The sequence below is a fragment of the Leuresthes tenuis genome, unplaced genomic scaffold (genome assembly GCF_036924035.1).
Source record: "Leuresthes tenuis unplaced genomic scaffold, fLeuTen1.0.hap1 SCAF_3, whole genome shotgun sequence".
NCBI lineage: Eukaryota > Metazoa > Chordata > Actinopteri > Atheriniformes > Atherinopsidae > Leuresthes > Leuresthes tenuis.
In genome coordinates this window covers 20002897-20025161 of record NW_027325357.1, presented here as the reverse complement: position 1 = coordinate 20025161, position 22265 = coordinate 20002897, and the positions used below count along the sequence as shown (strand labels likewise).

Genomic DNA, 22265 nt, shown 5'->3' with positions numbered 1-22265 from the left:
GCACTGCAATTCTGAGAAATATGTATCAGTTCAGTCCTGGTTTGCTTCTCCTTTTTCTCTGATCACTGCAGAACTGGATCTGACAATCTTCAAATGAACTCTTTGTGATGACAGGAATGTTTGGCCCGTAACAGTGGTGTCAGGTGACAGGGGTGGAAAGTCCCTGATTGTCAGCTTTCTTAGGCTGCAAAAAGTTCTTGCAAAGCTTTGAGATGTGCTTGTTCTCATGATCCCCCACTGCAGCATGAATCTTTCTCCACAAAAATGCAAAGCAAAGGGTCCAACAAGTCTCCTCAGTTAGGGGTGGAGTCGATTTGATGCAGGTGCAACCTCCCCCAAAGATGAGTCTTCTCATCAGTTTGATTTACTTTAGATTTGATGGATTCAAAGTGTCCACAAAGTGTCCACAAAGTATTTTAGAGTCCCATGCACCTCCCAAATAAAGCAGCCTTTAGTCCAGTTGAGAGTTAGTGTTGACAAGGCCCCAATTTGCTATTTTTTTTTTGCATTGTGTGAACAAGTGTGAGGACAAAAACAATATGCATATGCCCTTTACACAAACTGGTATTTATCAAGGAAACGTGTTTACCTCACTTCTTGATTATATCCTCTAAGTTATGGTCATCTAGTTTACCCCATATTGATCCAGATGTACTGTTTAGGGGCTGTCTGATATAGCTGCCACTACGCTGGAGCCACATATATTTATAAATACAATGTTGTGATATCAAGTTAAAACCTGTCGTTGTCCTGTATTTACCTATTTTTTTCTAATCATGGGACCCTGATGAAGGCTTGAAAGATTAATTAACTAACTTAAGTGCATGCATTGATAGCATAAGCTCTTTTTTTGTTTGCTTTCTGTATGTTGTTTGAAGTCATGCATAGTTTGTTTAATGTGCAGAAATAAATCATCCCATTCCTTCTTTCCAGCTCCTCTTTTCCTCCCTAAATAAATGGTTAAATGGTGTTTGGATTCCTGTGTCCTCTGCTCCAGTCATAGTCTTCCAGCCTAATCATGAAATTATTCACCTCTCATGTCAACTTTAACTGACGTTTTCACATTCTGACGCCCTGTTTGCCTCTTTTGCTGCACTATGTGGTAAACAATGTTCTGCTGGAAATCCGAAGCTTAACAGGTTAATTAAGTTGGTTTACTCGGTTAAGCATCTAATAAGTATATCACATCTACCTGAGCTAGAGCTAAAAAGCTAACTTTTTATTAAAAAAGGAAACAAAGTGAACATGATCACTGCACCAGGTTTGTCTTACTTTGAGTGCTAGTGTAGAGAAAGTGTATAACTGGAAATATTTCCATCTCATTTTGCACATCAGAATTCTTTTGCTTTTTTTAAATCTTTCTAAATCTTCAAATCTGACTCATCACAAGTTAGCAGGAAAATGTGATTACCATTTAATGATAACACTAATATTCAGTCATCTCCTGTGCAGCACTGTTTGTGGTTACACTGTTGATTGATAAAAGTCATTTTCCTGCTGGTCATATACATATGGTTATGCATTTGGCAGACGCTTTTATCCAAAGCGACTTACATTAGTAGGCGTATAGGGTAAGGGGGTCTTGCCTGAGGACCACTACTGTTGGTAGTACCTTTCTTGCAGGGGATTTGAACCCAGGTCACCCACATGAAAGGTGGCAACAAAATGGCATATTATGAACGAACAACTAATAATATACGCTTTATTGTGTGTCGTTGCTCAGTGAACCTGTTAGGCCACTCTGGAACAAATGTTCAGAGGTGTGCCCTTGTTGACTTTTCTGTCTTTCCTGTAGGACATGATGTCTGGGAGACTTTTAAGATTCTCAGAATTTTAAGGTTCTGGACGGTTGATCCATTTGTCCCACCTGGTAAGCCTCCATTCGAATAAGAAACCAAAAGAGAAAAGGTCCAATCACAGCAGCACTAAACCCATTTCTGTTAGTTCTCGTAAACTGCTGACATAGCTTTGTCAAAAGGGGCGTTTGATGAAAATCAGGAAGGACAACAGTTCAATCAAGTGTTTCACTTACAACTCAAAGCCTGCTGCTATCTGCCAGAGAAAGAACCCAGAAGAACCAGACCCTGGCAACTTCCAGCCAAACACGAACAAACAACTCTGTCTGACTATGCACACACTTTTGTTCACTGTGCTCTATAAGAGCATGCCTTACAAAATCAAAGGTCAAAGGTCTACTTTCCTTTTAGGTTAGCAGGCTGAAGGATCCGTAATGTTCGGTCTAAATCATCACTTTTAAAATTAGCTTAGCCGATGCTTTTGCTGGTAAGTCAGAATGTCTTCAAAGAGAAAGGTCCATTAACCCTCGTTCATATGCATATTGAGCAACTCTGGGGCGGGATTTTCTGCAGCCTGAGAGGAAGGATTCAGGAATGAAACTCTGTGAGCAGCAGCATGCCTTCCCTTCTACCCCTATTGACTTGGATGATACTGAGTCATGAATACTTCTGCAGTTCAGGGATCTCTGACAAATACAATATTATGCATCATCAGCTGTTCCTGAAATCTTTGCCTTGATGTCACAATCAGGTTTGTTGTCATATTAGAAATAATGTGTGGAATGTTTTGACAGTTTTAAATGTCATGTTTTTTTTTTCATTGAATGCTTGATTGTGTTGTACAAGTCTGTATAGTTCTTTCTCATAATGTTGTATTTGAGATTAATCAAGTTGATGGTTAACAAAGAATCTGCCAGTGATATTTATTAACTTTTTATATTTGCATTCATGCGTCTTCATGTGCACATCTAATCTGCTCCGAATGGCATCTTTCTTTTGTTGTATTTGGCTTACATTTGACATGTTTTAAGTAAAAAAAACAAGACTACAAAAAAAATCTTCCTCCCTGAGATTTTCACTCGAAACTCCTAAGAGCTAAGAGCTAATTCACCCAATAGTACATGAAAAAAAGCAAAACGGAGGGGAAAAAAAGCTATCCTGAATATGAATGTACAATTGATATTTAGTTTTCTTACACTTTCCTCCACTGTTAGTTATTCCACAACCCCCAAAGTCTAGGTTTGGGTGTTGCAGTGCCTCAATCACCTGCAATCCAAGAAACAGAAGTACTTAACTACATCTAACGCAGCTCATTTTCAGCTACGTTAAACAATATTAAATCCATTGGGCCAGTTTATTCAGGAAAAAAAGTATTTTGACTTTTATACATGCAGCTTCTGAAAACTTCTTCCACCTCTGTTATTTTCTGTTCTCAGTAGAGTTTCACACTAGCAAAGGAAACGGATCACATGACAACTTTCAAACAAAGGAAGTGCTACATTTGTCTTAGTTAGATAATTGCACTTTAGGTTTCATTTTACATTAGTACCACAGTGAAAAAAACATATCTTCTTTTGTCAAATCGCAAGCAGCTTTGCAAACAACTGGACTTGGATAGCATGTGAAATAAGTGGGTGTTCAGCTTTCTGTGCATGTCACCTGTGTGTCTACTTTTTTGATTTGCCAAAATTGTCTCAATGACTTGTCTTACAGAGGGTGTCAATCCAGTGGAGGCCTCATATCAACAACCTGTGGCTCATTGTGTCAGATTAAGTTATACTGGGTTTAAAAGTCACAAAGTCAAAAGGCTGGCATGGCATCTGTCTAACAGCAATACATTTTCAAGTGGTCGGATGTGATGTTTTTCCAGTGAATTTTGCAAGTTCTGAGGTGCTTCTAAACTTCTCACTGTACACTTGGTTAAAAACTCCAATAACTGAACACAACTAAGCTTCAGATGATCTGTTGGAGCAAATAGGATCAGTCATACAGGATCAGAGAAGCAAAACAGTCAAATCTGAACCAGTCAAACAAGCTGTCTGACTGTGCATGAATGAGACAGAACGTGATGTAGCTTTGAGTCTTATTTGGTGAAGCAACATATTACTCTTCAATGAAATGCTGAAAGTATGAGAAATTGGATGCATTTCTTATCAGTGTCAACAAGATGAGCTCATGTTTGCATGAACCATTGGTCTGCCTGACAGTTACAGTAGATGCACCTGAAAAAATGATCAAGTACTGATGCTGACCTCAACATGACATGAACTTCTGCTTCATAACACAGTCTCTATTCCTCACATTAGCCTGCAGGTGCTCTACTGCCCCCAGCTGGTGTGATGTGGAGCAGAGGACCATTATAAACTGTAGCTAACACAGAGAGCTGCTTCAGAGTGGTTTTAGAGAAGCAGCACACATACAAACACACGTTTTTTTTGGGCCCCCCCCCCCCCCAAGTTTTCACCTATAAGACCTAATCGCCGGGTGATACTGCAAAAGTAAAACACACATGAAATACTTACAATTTTTGTAAATGAGAAACACAAAAACTGATAGTTTGTTGTGTTAAATGTAGATCAGTTCACACGTTAGGGTATAAAAAACACAGCTTTACATAGATTTAAGTGCAAAAAAATGTAAACTAGGTCAACAACATTGCATTGTTCCAGTCCCTTTAGCATGGTGTCCAGTTCTCCCACTGCCTTCTGTGCTGCCTGCAGTATGTGTTGCCACTCAGCGTGAAAGAGAAACAGATGGAGAAACGATTATGAGAGAAGTTGATGAAGAGAATTAGCTATGATTCATCTTTATCGCCCTATGTAATCTACTGTGGTAAAGTGCATGGTGTGCCAATCTAGATTAGCTCTTTGGAAACAGTGTCAACATCTTTTTGTTTTATTAAATTTTGAGCAAGCCGTGAGAATTTTTTGAGTTTGAGATGCAAAGGGTGGATAGAAAGCATTTAATCATCACAAAACAAGCCCACATCTACTGCTAAATCCTGCTTTTGGAAACTTTGTAAATGGATTTCAGATTAAGTCTCTTTCCCTGATAGACATACGCTGATTTGTTTTGCACCAGTTATAATTGTGCATCTGTTTTGGATGATGGTTCGTGGCATTTGGGAAGTTTACTCACGTAGAAGTCTCTGATCCATGTGTAGTCCTCCTTGAGTTTCCACAGCCTGACAGGAAAGGTCTCCACGAAACAACAGCACCGGTTGTTGCACACAGGACTGCTCCAGGAGGTGCTGAAGAAGGACAGGAGAACCACGATGAGCAGGAGGAGAGATCGAGGAGTCATGCTGCAAGGCAGGTTGCTGAAGTCTTCTGGCTGGAGAGAGGAGAAGAGTGGGCCCTCAGGACTGAAGATGCTGCAGTGGACGTAGAAGAGGCTCTCTGGCTTCTGAGAGGAGAATTAGTCCTTGCAGGTTTTTGCTGGAAAGCTCAGAAGTGGTTTACTCTGGCTCATTTCCTCTCTGAATATATAGCCAGAGTTAGGACAGACATGTGAGGGAGGAGACTTACTGGAAGGGAAACAGTTAACATGCTTCAATCATGGTGGGGATTTTTTTTTTTTCTAATTCATGTATTACATATGGCCTGCCCCACCCATGAGGCTTGTACTATTGATAGATCTAAAGGAAATATCTGATGAATATGGAAATTTGATATGAAATTAAATAATTTTTAAATAATCAATTCTTCATATTCAATCTACTCAATATTTAAGAAAGTGCTGCACACTGGTGTGGTGGTTAGCACTGTTTCATCATGGCAAGAGGGTTTCTGGTTTGAATCCTAGCTGGGCCGTTCTATGTGAGGTTTGCATGTTCTCCCTGTGCATGTGTTGGTTCAGTCCAAGCACTCCAGCTTCCTCCCACCATCCAAAACATTCATGTTAGGTTAAATGGTGACACTTATTTGTCCCTTAGAGTGATTTTGTCTCTGTGTGGCTCACTGACTGCTGCTCCACTGAAATAACTAGGCCACATGAGAAGCTCAAAGCTAAATGACACTACAATATTCCTTGCATTCTTCACAGTACCACAGGAAACCAGAGAGACACAACTACAAGACCATTTTGCAGACTAGAAGGAAACGCTATCAGGCCGTGGTTTGAAAATGATGACACTGTGGATTTAGGAGGAGTTGGGCTCTTTCAGATATCAAAGGGAGGAGATTTACTGTAAGGGAAATGGTTATACTTTAACTGCTTCTCCCATGAGGAGTGCAGTATTGATAGATACCGATCTTAAACTCTCAAGCGATATCTATGGCAATTTGATATATAACATAATTCAGTCATCAGTTTTTGAAGCAATGTTTAATTTCAGTCTTTACAAAATATTAGCCAGGAACCTAAATTACAATAGTAAAACAACAATACAATGATAATAATGATAATCATAACGAAAAGACGTTGTTGTGTGCTATGGTAGTATTATCTCTACTGGTATGGATAGATGCTAAGCTGTAATTTGACTTTTGTGACGCTGTGGATTCTCGCTATCAGACATACGTAACAAAACTGGCTCAGCGACTGAGAGCAGGTGAGTCTCTGTATTCTGTCCTGTCTTTTTGGAAAGACCAGATATAACAGGTAAGAATTTGGCACCACATTACACAAATCATGAATTCAAATGTCATGATCTAAGTTATTCATTTCAGACTGCATCATCAAAAAACAGTCCTTCTTACTGGTACAACCAAACCTTCCATCCTAAGACAAAAACTCAAACCACTGAGATGCATCCCATGTCTATGTTTGTGCAATCATTTTTGCGAATGATATAAAAGTGAAAATGAGTGTTATTAACGTGCTCTCCATGAGTAATGAAGCCACCATCTCATGTGGACTAATAATCTGTTTTTTTTCTCGGTAACAGATTTACTTACTTAGTATTTCAGGTCCTATAAAACACATAAAAACACAGAAAAAAGTCTTCATGAAGTCTGTACATTTGGTCACACAATGTTTCCCACAAATATGTATAATCCCATATATCATAAACATTAACTTCTTAATGTCTGATTGATTATGTCAGCTGTAACATCAGCTCTAAAGGGGCTTTTTCAGCTGTAGCTGGGCTGATGTGCGGTTTTACTTTACATTCATTTACATCCATAGCGACATTGTTCTGGAATTTTGGGTTAAACAAAGAAACTTCTGTCTGAGGAGCAGCTAAACTACTTCCTGAACAACAGCTAGCACAGTAGATCACAGTGGACTCTGATTACAACTTTGAAGGAGCTTAGGAACGCAACACAATTATGAACATGCACTGAGTGTGTTGACTGTATTTTCATTGATCACCACTAGATGGAGGTGCAGCGCAAACAAAACATTTTGAAAGGAGAGTCAGTGTTGTCTTGTAAGATTTATTTTTATTACAACTGGCATCACCAAACCACAATATAAATAAAACAATATAAACCCATTTTTTGTTTTTTAGTCTGCATACAAACTGTGAAAAATACACATACAACACTGCAGCGTGTTCCTATCTATAAATACCTATAGATACCTCTACAACATATTCTTGTCATTAAAGCAAATATTTGCTTGCTTGTAGATATAGAATATTAGTTTTAGATTGATTTAAAGTACAAATGTAGAGATGCAAAATGGCACAAAAGGCGAATGAACCAATCAACAATTTCATATTCATCTTTTCTGTCCCAGGCCCTCCAGCCAGTTCAGCACAGTGTCCAGTTCTCCCACTGCCTTCTGTGTTGCTTGCTGTATCTGTAGCTGCTCAGCATGAAGGAGAGACAGATGGAGAAAGGAACAAGAGAGAAGTGGACAAATAGGTTTATTTATGAGCAGAACACCATAGAGAAAATATAATTAGTCACTCAAGACTATAGCCTCCAATCCAGTTTTATTTCACATTTCCATTTTCTTTATCTGTTGTTTCTTTCCTGTTAATCAAAGATTTACTGAAAAAGGATCAATATTAATTCACACTGCTTCAAATGGAGGAAGGACTGCTTTCAATTTTTGGTGTTCTTTTTAATCCGTCTGACCTGTATGAACACAGCTCTCAGTGTCATCCTTTTTCCTAACAAGACTAAATGCTCACGTCAGTTTTGAGATATTAAATAAGACACTGAACATTTTGACAAGTTTCAATTGTTTGGTGTTACGTAATCACATCTTTTACTAAACCAAGTAAGGCGGAATCCTTTTGTAGTCTATTCTGGGAATATGTGGCATGATAAAAAAAAAGAGAGTAGTCAGTGTCTAGTCTACCTTGTTAAACTCAGCGTGCACAGAGTCAATGGTTCTCTGGGTTTCTTCTCCACAGTTGCAGTGCTGCACACAGTAGAGCACAATCATCAATAAAGCTTAAGGCTGCTTCAAATGAAAACACACAGGATCACATCCGTGAACAGAAATCCTATTGGACTGTAAACTTACACATTTATGTATATCTCTTCTGATGCTGACAAAAGCGTTTGCCAGAGCGCTGGAGCAGCGTTGCTGCTGTGGCTGAGAGGAGACGTAGTTACTGAACACTCGCTCCACGTAGAAACGCAGCAAGAGACGCATAAAACAGCACGTCTGACCCTCCTGAGAGAGAGATGCAAAAAGGTCAGATTGCAGCACTATTCATTCCCAATGTAACGCCTGGAGAAGCACTTAGATGAGGGCAGACAAATAAAAAGAAAATGTGTTGCAAAAGCGAGAATAGAAAGCACCTAATCATCTAACTCTCAACGTAATACCTCACCTGAACACCTTTTATCAGAGATCTGTCCAGAAGTCTCACTCCAATCTCACTGTCTCCTGATATCTGTTGCGTACAAACAAAAAACAACTGCATCAGAATCACTGTCAGTTTCTTTCCACTTTAAGGTTTCTGATCTGTATTTGCTGTGAACAGTTCACAACACTGCACGTGTCAGCATAAGACAAGGAGTTGCTATGATCTACTGAGCAAAAGAACGTACAGCATGTGATCTTATGTGGGAGTAATATCTGCGCAGTTCATGAATGTGAACAGTGACTGAGCAGCTGTCCACATGCAGAGTTCGACTCTCCGAGGGTGCACTCAGGCAGCTGAGGAGGAGAAGGAGGCAGGCAGAGCAGCCAAGCAGTGTCTCCATCACTATGGTTACCTGGTGAAGACAAAAAGAAATATTGTGTCCGTTTAAATCTCTTCATAGAGACACCAAAGAGCCACTCTGTTGAACATGACTTGATCAACTGTCTCATATGTCAAGGAGTAATACAAAGCATGAAAAACAGGTACTTAACAGCTAAAAAAAAATAGCAGGACTCAAACACATCCTCAAATCAGTTGTCTTGTGTTCAGACTCACCTGTGCGTTTACCTGGCAGAGGAGTACTGGGGAAGATGTGTCTTTGTGCCTCCATGATGTCTCCTCTTATAGTAGAGTGAAGGGGATTTTACCAGCAACTGAACGTTGTATACAGGAATAATTAAAATGCATGAACTTGCACGCATGCAAAAATGACTTTTCAGGAGGAGGAAGTGTGATGCAATGAAAGGAACTCTCAGCTGATGTCAGATTTTCCTCTCTGCCCAAAGGAAGAAAAAACTTGAAAAGGAATCATTTCCCCGTAGTTAGGGTGACATCATTACTTTTCAGCTCATTTGGCTTATCATCTTTTGATCTTATGTGTTTTTCTCCAATACTCATTTCTGACCTTACATATAGCTTTGATTGATCAGATTGTCTCACTTGGCTATCACTTGTTTTATAAGCATTTGTATTACTGCTGGCAACAAGAATTCCTTTAGCACACAATGAGACTTGTGTGAATTTGTTCACACTGTATTTACCCCCGTCAGACAAGTCCTTATCGGAAACACCTGTCAGACCTGCTTACTGAACTTGGCCAGCATCGCTTTTGACTTCCTAATGAGGGAGAGAAAATTGCGAGCAAGGAAATCCAACAGAAACTGGAATTACCTAAAGTCATGAAGTCCCACAGTGGCAGCGTCTGCGGCAATATCACTGAAGTGCAAAGTTTCCAAACTTCTATAAAGTGAAGTTCAGCACGTGAAGCTAGAAATAATAGCCAGCAGCCTCTGACAGCTCATGAATGCATGTTATTGCTGGAATATATTTCTGTTAGCCGCTAGGGGTCATCACAAAGCTTTGTGAACATTTCAACTCCTCTAATGATGAGGTAAAAGCTCTGATTCTGTTCAGTAGCTGGTGAACATTTCATCTGAGGGTCTAAGGTATTTATTGTTAGTACGGATACAAGTTCTCAGGTATGAAGTTGCATTTTTATTACATTGAAACTGCCTAGAAACTAAAGACCCTAGACTTTTGAGCACAGAAGGTTAACAAAGAGAAACACAAAGGAGTAGAGTTTCCTAATCCTGCTGAAATGACCATTTGGGATAATCCAGAATCTCACATCCTTGTTTGACTAAAACAACATCATGAACTCAACCCAAGTCACAGTTCATCCATAAAGTTGTGTTTTCTTTACAGATATTTTTATTTTCAGAACTAAGTGATATTTCACATGTTATGTTTATTTTATAACACTTGTTGCTGCAGCCGGTGGTGTGGTGGTTAGCACCGTCACCGCACAGCAAGAGGGTTCCAGGTTCAATCCCTGCCTGGGGCCTTTCTGTGTGGAGTCTGCATGTTCTCCCCGTGTATGTGTGGGTTCTCTCCAGGTACTCTGGCTTCCTCCCACCGTCCAAAAACATGCATGTCAGGTTAATTGGTGACTCTAAATTGTCTGTGTGAGTGTGAGCATGCATGGTTGTTTGTCTCATTTGTCTCCATGTGGCCCTGTGATGGACTGGCGACCTGTCCAGGGTGTTCCCTGCCTTTCACCCGATGACTGCTGGGATAGGCTCCAGCCCACCCGCTACCCGACTGACGGATTGACGGTATAGAAAATGGATGGATGTTGCTGCAGCTTTTTTTTTTTTTTAACTTTCCCCAGCTTCCTGAGGGTGTGTGGTAAAAATGTGTTGCCATTTTAGAATTGTACAACTTTTGTCCATTTGCTCCTCTATCGAGGTGAATAAAGTTATAAAGTGAATAATCATCAAGCCAAATATAATGAAACTTAGTCTGAACAATTATCAGACAGCTACTTTTTTAAGGCTTTTATTTACTGCTCACTGGCCTAAACCTGTATGTACGTAGACACTCTTCTTACCTTTAACTGTCATGAGGCAGTCTGTCAATATGCTCAAAGAGAGTCTAAATCTTGCACCTGAGAAGGACCCGCGGTCTCTGAATGTGAATAAAGTGGGGTCCACAGCTCCTTTAATTCGTTGATAAATCTCTATCTTGGTCCTTTTTACCCTCACGTAATGAAACTATACCAGCCCTCATGAAACAAAGATAAATCACATGAAAAGCAATAAATCTAATAAGCACAAAAGCTTTTTATGGTTTAAATAATGAAAAATATGCATAGAAATAATGATAAGTGTGAAGAAAAGGCATTAGGCAAAAGAGATGAGAGGTGATGTGAAAATGTGCAAGACAATTCATTTAAAATTTGAATCAAACATAATCAAATGATCAAAGACAACATTTTATTTCTCATTATTTGCACAAAGTGTCTTTATACAGAGGAATAATATACACAAGATTATGAATAGAAAGAATATAATAGCATTTTTTACATGGAGCACCTTGAAAATCACAGGCACATTCAGGACAGTCTCAACTACATGGTAGTTATGTTATAATTTGGTTCTTTAAACATCCCCTGCAGGTCTGTTCACTGTCACTAGTGGCTCTTTCACTCTGATCACGTCTGCTGGCAAACATATCTACCCTGTGAATCTGTAGCATGTCTGTCAATGTACCTGTATTTTCAGTCTTTGATCATTTTATGTATTTTTTTTTTTCTTTTTGGATGCATTATACTTTTTGGAAAGAAAAAAAAACAAAAAATACACCACTCATAAACTGCAACTCCTTTAAAAGCTTCATGCTGTAGATTTGTAGTTCAACATTTAGATTCTGGCAAAAATGACTCTTTTCAAAGTTAAAAAAAAAAGCTTGAACTATCAAAGCTTTACATTTATATGGAGTTCCGCCTTCAGTTATGCAGTTTCGCAGCGTGTACGGGCTGGAAACTTTGTGCTTCACCGAGCATGTGTGGTCTTAAATTTCCCATGTACACAGCATTCGTGTGTGGGGGTGCATGTATGAAAGCCCCCTAAATGACAATTGAGTGAAGGTGTCTGAAGCACATGATGACATCCATAGGGATGGGTGGACTCAAGTGATTTCCATCCAAACGCAGGTACCTAAAGCAACAGAAGAGTCACTTAGCATGCAGTCACGATGACTCTGACTTTTCAAAACTTATCAGCACAGGAACTATATCTTTGTTCCCACTAAAAGCTTGTCTCAGTACCAGTTCACGTTGTTTAGTACTATTACGTTACATGATGGGACCTACCTTAATCTTGGCACCAGACTGTTGTCACTCTGGTCAGCCTGTAGACTGTATGGGCAAATCTGGGTGCCATTGATGCCTGTCAAAAATACCAAACAAATACAGTGGAGGTTGACTGAATAAACAAAAAAAATGTTTTTGCACCGATTATTTTACTTGACTGAAGTTAATTTATCTAACAAGTACAATATATCTATAAGCCCCAAGATTAAAACCATCATCTGAGGAAATGAGCACTGAGTATCAAGGATAGGAATCTATTAAGGTTGAAACGTGTTAACCAGCAGGTTATCAAGCTGATGTGTAAAGCAAGGCGGTGATGGGGAAGGATAAGAATCTGAGAGACGAGGGTAGAAATTTGATTGCAAAGCAACTGGATGAAAGCATCTCCAAAGAGACTGGCTATGTTCGGTGCTCCTGGTAAGCAGTGGCGAATGCCAAAAGTAATCCAAAGAAGAGCCAGCGACAGAGACTTAAGCATCACACAATGTACAGAGTGAAGGCTTGTCTGTGTGGTCTGAGAGAGGTCACTGTGGCACTAGCTGATGAAAACCTCTGGAACTGGAACAATAGAAGAGGTGGTCTGGTCTTTTGTGGACAGCCAGAGTTCTGTTAGAAATACTTGAGCCCTGGGATTCATAGGATGTTACTCTGATACATACCACTTATCTAAGCACTGTTGCGGTCCACATAGATACATAAATGGGATTTTCCCTGATGGCAGTGATGCATCTTAACTGCATAATGCTCTGGGCCACTTTGGAAAAACTGTTAAATGATAGTTTGTGGAAACTATTTACTTGTTCTCCAGTTTCCCCAAATCTCTGTCTCATCTCTGAGGGAATACCCCACAATCTATCAGTTTATGGATGTGCTAGAAAATCTAGTTAGATTCATAAAGGCTCTATCTTACAATGCATAAGACATAAAGGATCTGTTGGTTTCCTCACTGTCTTCCTCCCTTAGTGTTGTTTGATCACACAGGCAGAAATTATCTAGAATTAGGTTAAAAGAGTAAGGGACAGCTAATGGTCATGAGAGCAATTGCACATGACCTCTAAACATGACCTCTGTGACGGTGAGTGCTGCTTAGTGAAAACAATGAGTATTAGTCCTGATTATGATCAACTCTAATCAAGTGATGTGACAGTCCAAACACAACCAGAAAGTGACAAGTTTGTAACATGTTGCTGTGTTTACGCTTATCTACGGCAACCAGCAAGATGGCATTGATGGAGATGATGGCGGCACATAAATAGAACATTTAGCCCCAACCGTTATTGTTTTCTAACTCTAAGAAAGTGACATTATTGCCAAAACCCAAGACCCAAGACATCGTGAAGAGAAATACTCTTGTCTGTGTAAGCCTGAAACCAAGGATTGCGCTCTGCCTTAGTCTTGACACAGAAACAAGACTGAGGTTCTTTCTGAAACTACTTGCTGCCCCACATACGCTATCAACAAAAAGTCAGTACTATTATCAGAAATGAATTTACTGTTTCTAAATTAGACCCAATCTTAATCTAAAACACCTCTGAACGCCTCTGAGGAGACATGATCCAAAATTGTTTATCTACGAGACTGAAATAGTCATGAAGGGCATCGCTCCACTGTAAAATAAACTGTCTGCATTTGGCAGCTGCTCTCCCCACTTTGGATGCAGGTGCTCCAAAGTCTCCAGAAGCACTAATCAATGAGTTAAAAATAATACTTACTCTCGATGCTGTTGTGGTTAAGATGCAGGTGCTCAAGGTGAGTGTTAAAGAGAGGAACTGCAGTAAGCTGATTGTGGGCCAGTTGCAGGTCCAGCAGGGTGGACACATTGAACACAGCTTTGGGAACCCCTTTATCACTCAGCTCATTGTAGTTCAGCCTCACAAACGCCAAGTGAGCCATGCTTTCAAAGTAGCCCCTATACAAGACAACCACAAAAGATGCAACAACTTTAATGGTTCTGTATTGTAGTAATGCTTGCAGTGTGCATATGTTGTTTTATAGGCTATTTTTGCCAACTGTGTGAATGTGTGTGCACTGTCTACTTGCTTTGGGATGTCATCTATACGGTTCCTGTCCAGGAAAAGCTGTATGAGGCTGCTTGGTATGCCAGAGGGCATCTTCTTCAGACTGTTATGAGCCAGGTTGAGCTGCATGAGGCTCTTTAGGTCCTTAAATGTGCCCATTCCCAGGTCACTGTCACTCAGCTAATAGAGAAAACATCACAAACTCAAATATTCTTCAGAAATGCAGGAGGCTGATGCTGCTACTTAAGTCTGAATAGCCAGAAGCATAGAGCTGCAAGTGAGGTTCACCTGGTTCTTGTGCAGGTCAAGCAGAGTCAGCTTCTCCAACTTGTTGAAGGTACCGGCTGGGATCTTAGAAATGCGATTCCTATCAAGACGAAGCTGTTCCAGACTTGCTGGTAGGCCTGATGGGACTTCCTTCAGGTGGTTTTTGTGTGCATAGAGATACAGCAGTGCTGGAATCTTTTCGAAAACCTGCAGGAAAGATGGATATCAAATTACAATTTTAAACTTGTTCAGTGGTATTTTCAAGTCACCAACTTTTGTAGCAGAAACTCTCTGACCTGTTTGTCTATTCTGTGAATGCGGTTGTTTGCCAGATTGATCCAGCGGACTTCAGTAGCATTGCGGAATGGCTCTGCAGTTACCTCTGAGATGTAATTGTTCTGCAGGTACAGGTAATGAGTTCTTAATGGGATGACTGGAATCACACGGATGTTCCGGTTCTCACAGTTGAGAGAGTTTGGATAGCTTGGGGAGCATAAACACTCTCGGGGGCAGTCAGGGAAGATGGAGGGCGGGCCCAGGATGGGTGGGGGGAAGTCTGTGGGTTCTTGGGGCTCTGGTACTGCAGGTAGCAGGACAGAAGGCCTGGCGGTAGCTGGGCGCCTGGTGGGTTTCCTTTGGCGAGGTCTCTCAGTAAACACAGCCCCTATTAGGAGGAACAGAGCTAGTGCAGAGAAGAGTCCCACACCAGCCTTCATCATCCTGTAATAATCCAATAAGAGGAAACTTTTAGATTTTTCCATGCAGTTATACATTCATGGGTTAAACAAAGCACCAAAGCAGCTACATGTTTAGAGGCTGACAGACATTGGGCGTTCATACTCTGTGTGGGTGTGATGGTCCATTGAGTGTACAAGGCCTTCTTCCTTGCTATGATTTATTTTCATTTATTCATTCTGAGAGAAGCATGGGGATATTTCAGCTTTAAGTCAAAAGCGCTGACGTTTTTCTTCAAATTGTATTTAAAGGTAGTTTTCAGCCACTCTGAGAAACAGTTGTTCCCAGGAAAAGTTGAGACATATTTCAGTTGAATCTTAATTACAGGAATCCAGGCAATGGTCTTTCCTCCTGCACACTGTCCCACCTGAGAGCAGCTGAGGCAAGTGTGGGGTTTGATTTGCTCCATGTTTGATGATGGACTGAAAACTTGGAGTGGTTGCTTCGACAAGGCTGCCAAGACCAAAGCAAAGCTAAAGCAGATCAGATGTTAATTTTTTTCCCCTGGTTTTTCTCTGTATCCTTAACATGGTTTTTCATACATGCTTTTGTTGCCTGCATTTGTCCAAGTGGGAGGAGGAGCTGTCAGTTTTTGGTAGCAATCTCTGGCTCTAATGTTTTTTTGGTGTGGGGGAGCTCTGTGTTTGGGGTGCATTGTCCTTCAGTTTAGCCTATCCCTTTGTGGTCTCTTTGCGTTTGAGCGTGTGCCTCATGTGGGTGGTGAAGATGGATGCCACACCCGACCATCACTACCTTCATCAACTCTGCACCATTTCTAGCCATCTGGAAGGCTATCTGTGTTCTTTCCGTCGCACACATATCTTGTATGCCAATCAACTTTCTCCTCTGAAGAACAACCAGTCAACCAACCTCATCCTCTTCCTCACATCACTCTAAATTCTCTGTCTGACTGCCTTTTTTCCACCACAATACTTCTTTCAGCTTTGTTCTTCAGCCACCGTCAAATCTCTCTACTTAAAAGACTATCTTATGGCAGCGTTCTGCGCTTTGGTCCAAAAATGTAACAAACTGAGTACTCTTACTGAATGTTCTGAAACTATTATGAAACATCAGGATTAGAAATGGTGAAATGTCAGAGTAACAGACACAGATTTACTTTCCCAGCTTAAGTATGTGTCTTGTCTAAGCAAGAGGGAGAGAAAGCAGTTTTTTGTTAAATTTGATTAAATTTGAGAAGAGGAGGGGCTGATACAGGAAATTAGTGCCTATGAGAAAAAAGGAGACGGATAAAGACTCTATTGTCAGGACAGGTCCACAGGGACAGCTGTAGCAGAGAAAACTGCTTGTGTGGGGGGGGGGGTTAAAACACTTTGACCCATGAAGAGGCCTGATGGAAACTGCACTAAATCCCACTGAAACTGTTATGGGCCCTATGTGTATTGTAAAATAATGCAAATCTGGATCTCTAGTTTACAAAGTTAAATGTTTTTTTTTTCACCAGAAATTTGTTTCTCTGTGATTTTAATGTTAAATTGACTTAGAAAAAAAAAAATTCAGTTACTAATATTAAGGAATCACCTCATTGATAGTGTAACAGCTCATCCCAGACAAACCGTATTTTATCTCGCCAGGAAAAAGGTGGTGTTTCTAGGTGTGTACTGTAAGTAAGGACTTTTTAAAGTGTGACATGAGCAACGTAAATCAGCATTTGATGGGAGACGCAGTGACTAAAGTAAGACAAAAGTACACACTTAAAAAGAGATAATTTCGCTTTTTAAAGGTGGAATAGTAATTTTAGGTGTTCTGACTGGATTTGTTCATCCTAAATATTTAGTTGTAACAGAATGGGTTTGTGCATGTATACTGCAAATAATCCCTGCACAGTTTTCTGAATAATCCATTATAAATGCACAGGTAGTTACCATTCAATCTGCTCTGCTTCTGATACACTGACCGAGTCGAAAAATATCACACATAAATCACAGGGCAGGAATGAGGCTCAGGTCCAGACTTAATGCCTGAAAAAACAGATCTGAACCTTCCTCTCTGAGTGTTCCCTGGCGCTGCCCTTCCTTTTTCCCTCTCAGAGCCTCACAGGCCTTCGTTCAAAACCAGAACCAGCTCTCTTTCCCATCATGCTGCTGTCATGACCAGAAGTCTGGCAAACAATTAAAGACTCAGTGTCAGAGATGGCTGATTCATTTGTTTGTTATTCGTGACTGTATTAAGTAAAGCTGATATTTGAACATGAGAACTAAGCTCATGACGGTATGCCAATACATCCATCACACATGACGAATGTGGAAAACTATGTCACCATACAATGTCTTCAACTGAAACCCAAATGAATGAATGAATGTGAACTGAGCCAGTTAACTGGGTCCTCTGTTTAAACATCAAATTGGCACTGTGCAATAAAGATCTTGTGATATGATTTATGGGTAAAACATCATATCAAGCCCTCAGCAGCTGTTTAGAAAATCAGAAATACATTTTGATCTATAATTCAGTTTCCTCCGCAGGTTTCCTCTATCTGATCATTAAATGCCTTTTTTTATATATTTGAAGTTAAAAACCAAGATAACCCTGAATATTTACCATCAACAAATAAAAATCATGATATTTCAAACTATAGTTAAACTAACGTTAGACTATTTTGAATGTGGTATCACTTGTGGTGCAACCAAAGCAAAGACCATGTTGCTTCCTGCCACAATAGCTAACACATAACATGACACTACAACAAAAAATAATTATTGTGATGAGCAGACCAAAAAGAGTCAAAATTTTGAAATGCATGTTGGTCTGACTGAAATCAGCTTATAAAACCAGACTAATACACCCAGAGAATACTGTTGGGGACCCAATCACATCTGAGATTCTTCATTTTTTAAATGGGTGGAAAATACATCATGGTTTCAACATGTGCAACCAATCAGAATTAGCTGGCACATGCTCATTTGCCCAACTGGAATATCTTGAACATTTACTAACATAGCCCACAGCACTGTGGCATTGGACATATTTGGTTCTATAACTCAATTCCACTGGGACGATGATCTAATAAAATGGCCAGGTCTGACTCCAACTGTAGCTCAACTCAACTGGGCATGTAGCAGTGATAGCCACTCCACCACTTTTTTAGAAGTCCTTTCAGCAAAGGCAGATTTAATCTCTCTCCATTTAGGTTAAAACTTGTTTTTCCCTATTCAGTCATTCCCTATTCAATTGTTACGTGTTGTTTGATGTGTACTTTAAGTCATGGTTGTGCTGAAAGAGCCAAAATCATTGACTTAAACTTAATTTATTCCTGTTCTTATTCTAATTATTTATTCTTAATTTAATTCCAGCAAATAGTTTTCAAACTTTTTTTTTTTTTTTTGTTGGTTTGGCAATCTTATGATTTCATCATTCCTTTGACATATCCACTGCCTTTAGTACCAGAGGCAGTCTAGCACTTTCCCAACATGACAGAACCTCACTATGTTTTATTGTAGGCGGGACGCTCTTCCTGTTGTGGCACTAAAAAAAAACAAAACTCTGATTTCCTTCCTGAAGAGCTCTACCATAGTACTTTCCATAGAACATTACCTCAGAAATACTAGTGATTATGAGTAAGTTTTAGCAAACGTGTTCCTTTCGTGACTCTAACTGAGGTTTTTCGTAACTCCACATCTTAACCAGTTTTATGACTGTGAAAGGTCTTGGTTCATAATTGCCATGTTTTTTTCTGAAGCTCTCATATGGCTCTCTTTTCTTCTTTCTTTTTTAAAACAATCCGGAATCTGTATGATGCTTTTTATGCAGTAGATAACAGCTCGGTTAACTCAGGTCACTTACACAATGTAAATGTGCCCACCCAGAGACCCTGAGTTGGAATAACCTGCTATAGAAAATAGATGGGTGAATAGTTGTGTCCAATGAAGGTCCCTTATCACAAGAAAACATTTATTCTGTATCTCCTATCATAGGGCAGTGTCCATATGATATAACAGCAACCCCAAAACATGAAATGCATGATTTGGGTCTCCAGTCAGTGGATTAACTGACTTCCACCTCTCTGACCTCCTTACAATTTTTTAAAGCCATATCATTGGTTTTTAACTTCAGAATCACTGCGTAGAGAGATGCAGCAAGACGTTTCATTGTTCATGTCAGACGTTAAATAAAAGAACCCATATTTAAAAACAAGGTCAAAATCAGTCAAGAAAACATGGTACTTTTAGTTATTTTTTAACATCTTTATTGCGAAACTGCAGCATGATTTTTGCGAATGTATGAACTTCTGCACATATGATTCAGAGATGCCAATATTTCAAATAGCTACTGTCAAGTCTGCTTCCAGTTCAACACATATTTAAGCTTCTGAGCTAGCATCATGACATCTGTGCAACATCAGTATATTTAGAATACCAGACTGCATTTGGCATCCACATTTATTAACCTAAGACAGCATTTAATCATTGAGCTGGTGCACTCTTGAGTTCTATCCACCTAGATAAGTTTAGAGAAAACAAAAACAATTTCCATTCTTTAGTTAGTGACTTCTTTCTATAAAATCCTTGGTCCATTTTTGTTTTGGGGGAACAGTCGTTATCATTCCTTTAACCACAGTCATGGTGAGAGTTTTGCCAAACCACCAAAAAAAAAAGAGAGCTTTAAACGAAAGATATTGCATGCACATCAGATTTCAATAATCTGACTCCAAAATGATGGAAAGTGTGTGTGACTAAACAGCAGAAACCCAAATATCTCAAAGTGCTGTTGTGGTCTTCTGCCTGTTGGATCACAGCATTGACGTATATAAATCAATAAAGGTAAATATAGTTGTTAATGAACAACAAAAACAGAATCCAAAAGATGCAATTAAAAGTAGAAGAAGCTAATTCTACAGTCTTATGTAAACTCCAGACAGTCTGACCTCTTTTCTGACTTATACGCTGTTTAAGGTCTGACTGGAGTCTGAGGTCCCTGCTTCTTTATTTTGATCTTCAGCCAACTTTGTCAAGATCAGTTTTTTGTTTGTGTTTTCGTGTTCCTCCCATGCCCAAAAGGCCTTTTTTAAAAATAGTTCAATCGATGAAGAATTTAGTGAATCACTGTGTTTGTCTGAAAAAAAAGCAAACTTGTATTCCAAAGAGGTTTTTTATAAGATTTCCAGAATATTCCTTTTTTCAGTTTTATAATGGCTTTTGGTTAACACCCACCTTGAAACAAGATCCATATGAAATCATTGCAGACTAAGAGAAATTCATAGTGTTTGTGTCCTGTCTTTAAAACCTTAAAGATTCACCTGCACCACACAAAGTGAACAATGTTGCATTTGGCAAAAGCACAACTAAAGCTCCCTGTATTTTCACTTCCACGCAGCAGCAGCTCTCCCCACTGATCAAAGAAAAAAGCCAAAATCCAGGTGAGCATACGGGGGAGAAAAGTAGAGTCGCAGCATGCAGCAGCTCCCTGGAGGACAGAGTACCACTTTGTAAAGCGTTTCTATAGAAACACACTAGCATGGCTCAGCTGAGCTTGTTCCAGGATTCCTCCTCAGTCCACAAACTCTACCTATGACTCCACACAAACACACTCCTGCCTGCTTTCTCATCTTATTGAGCAAGCCCTATCCAAAGAAACATCCTCACCGGAGACAACAAATTCACTTTCTTACCTGCCTCTGGTACCTGCCCTCCTTTGTCAAGTCACAAGTTAGTGTCTTTTCTCTTTTCTGCCTCTCACACTCTTTTCCTACCCCTCCCTCATTCTCTCTCTCTCTCTCTCTGTTTCTCCTCGTCTGAAGCCTCCCCTCCCTCTTTCTCTCTCCGTTGGTGGACAGGCCAGCCTGTTGGGTTTATTCCCTGGCTTCTTTCCCTCTGAAGGTCAGTGGTTCTTTCTCCCCCTGTTCTCGGCTCTGTTCCAGAGAGATTTAATCTTGATTCCTTCTGGAGTACTGCAAGCTCTTTCATGTGTCTGAGCTGTGCCACAATTTGCTATTATTTGGTTCAACCACACTAGAGGCTGAGAGCATCTATTTGGAAAAGAGAAAAAGTACACAATAGTGCAGTGACATGCTTTGCATGTTTATATCTATGCACAAGCACGTGTCAGAAGTCTTTGAGAAATGCTGTGAACATTGGACTTCTGTTAGGGAAAGCCCAGCTGTAATTGTGTTTCTCCTCTGTCTCCCACCCACTTCGCCATTGTTTAGATGACTGCACACAAACCCAGTCATGTGCTTTTCATTAGCAGCATCTTTCCACTGACTCCATTGTATCTTCCCTGCATCCATCAAACGTTCGAAGGATTTTTTTTCCCAATTCATCCAGCCAAGGTAAACTCAAGCTGTGATTACTGAGGTCCAGCTGCAGGGCTATAGGAAATGGGGCTGAGTGGCACCCTGATTAATAAAGTGTAGAGCTTAAATGTATGTGTATGTGTGTGCTAATATGTCACAGGGGTTCAGAGGTGGACATGTGTTTGCTCGACTGCATTCCTGCAGCCTGAGCAGCGGCCGAGTCATAATGAGTCGAACACATGTGGGGATCTGCCTCAAACACACATGTACACATGTCTTATTCTTGCGACTTCTTCACTTTCATGACTTCTCCCCACCATACTCTTATCTACATCAGATGCTGTAACCATCAGGTTTAGGATGCCAAGCTAGACCTGACCAAACATCTGGTTTGAACTCGTCCCGTCAAAGAAAAGTTAAAAAGAAAGGACATTTCAATAAAAAGGGCCAAAACTGTATATCACCTTTTGAGTGTTGGTGTGTTTTCTCTCTCTTTTACCATATAAAAGGATGCAAGAAAGCTATTAAATGACTCAGCTCCTCTGATGAATTAGAGTGACTTCACCTCTTTGTAAAAATCTTTTTCTTTTGTGCTGCCTTCAGGCATGACATCATTGGAAATAGCTGGTCTGTAACAGCCTGTCTCATGATTTTTTTTAATGTTTCATGCATCATGCTCATAACATGATATCAAAAATCCTTTTAATAAGTATAAAGTAGAGTTAAATTGACCAACCCAAAATTATAGTCAGGTCATCCCCTGAATTACATTTTC

The 22265-nt window shown here is 39.9% G+C and overlaps 2 protein-coding genes across 3 annotated transcripts; both read right to left on the bottom strand.

Annotated features, from left to right (window-relative positions):
- Window positions 1-7339: 7339 nt before the first annotated feature.
- Window positions 7340-9160, bottom strand: il19l (interleukin 19 like). The gene is made up of 6 exons (XM_072383178.1): window positions 9124-9160; window positions 8753-8920; window positions 8533-8595; window positions 8220-8372; window positions 8052-8114; window positions 7340-7550 (listed from the first exon to the last, which is right to left on the bottom strand). Exons 2-6 carry the CDS (start codon window positions 8906-8908, stop codon window positions 7464-7466), a joined length of 522 nt encoding a protein of 173 aa, XP_072239279.1. The 5' UTR covers window positions 8909-8920; window positions 9124-9160; the 3' UTR covers window positions 7340-7463.
- Window positions 9161-11320: 2160 nt separating this feature from the next.
- Window positions 11321-21064, bottom strand: prelp (proline/arginine-rich end leucine-rich repeat protein). Of its 2 annotated transcripts, none has more exons than XM_072382440.1 (7): window positions 20867-21064; window positions 14802-15225; window positions 14527-14712; window positions 14261-14418; window positions 13933-14129; window positions 12221-12296; window positions 11321-12065 (listed from the first exon to the last, which is right to left on the bottom strand). In XM_072382440.1, the coding sequence occupies exons 2-7, from the start codon at window positions 15222-15224 to the stop codon at window positions 11975-11977; spliced, it is 1131 nt and encodes a 376-aa protein (XP_072238541.1). In that variant the 5' UTR covers window position 15225; window positions 20867-21064; the 3' UTR covers window positions 11321-11974. The 2 variants fall into 2 exon arrangements, with proteins under 2 accessions (XP_072238541.1, XP_072238540.1); XM_072382439.1 differs by lacking the exon at window positions 20867-21064 and adding an exon at window positions 20409-20507.
- Between the last annotated feature and the right edge of the window lie 1201 nt (window positions 21065-22265).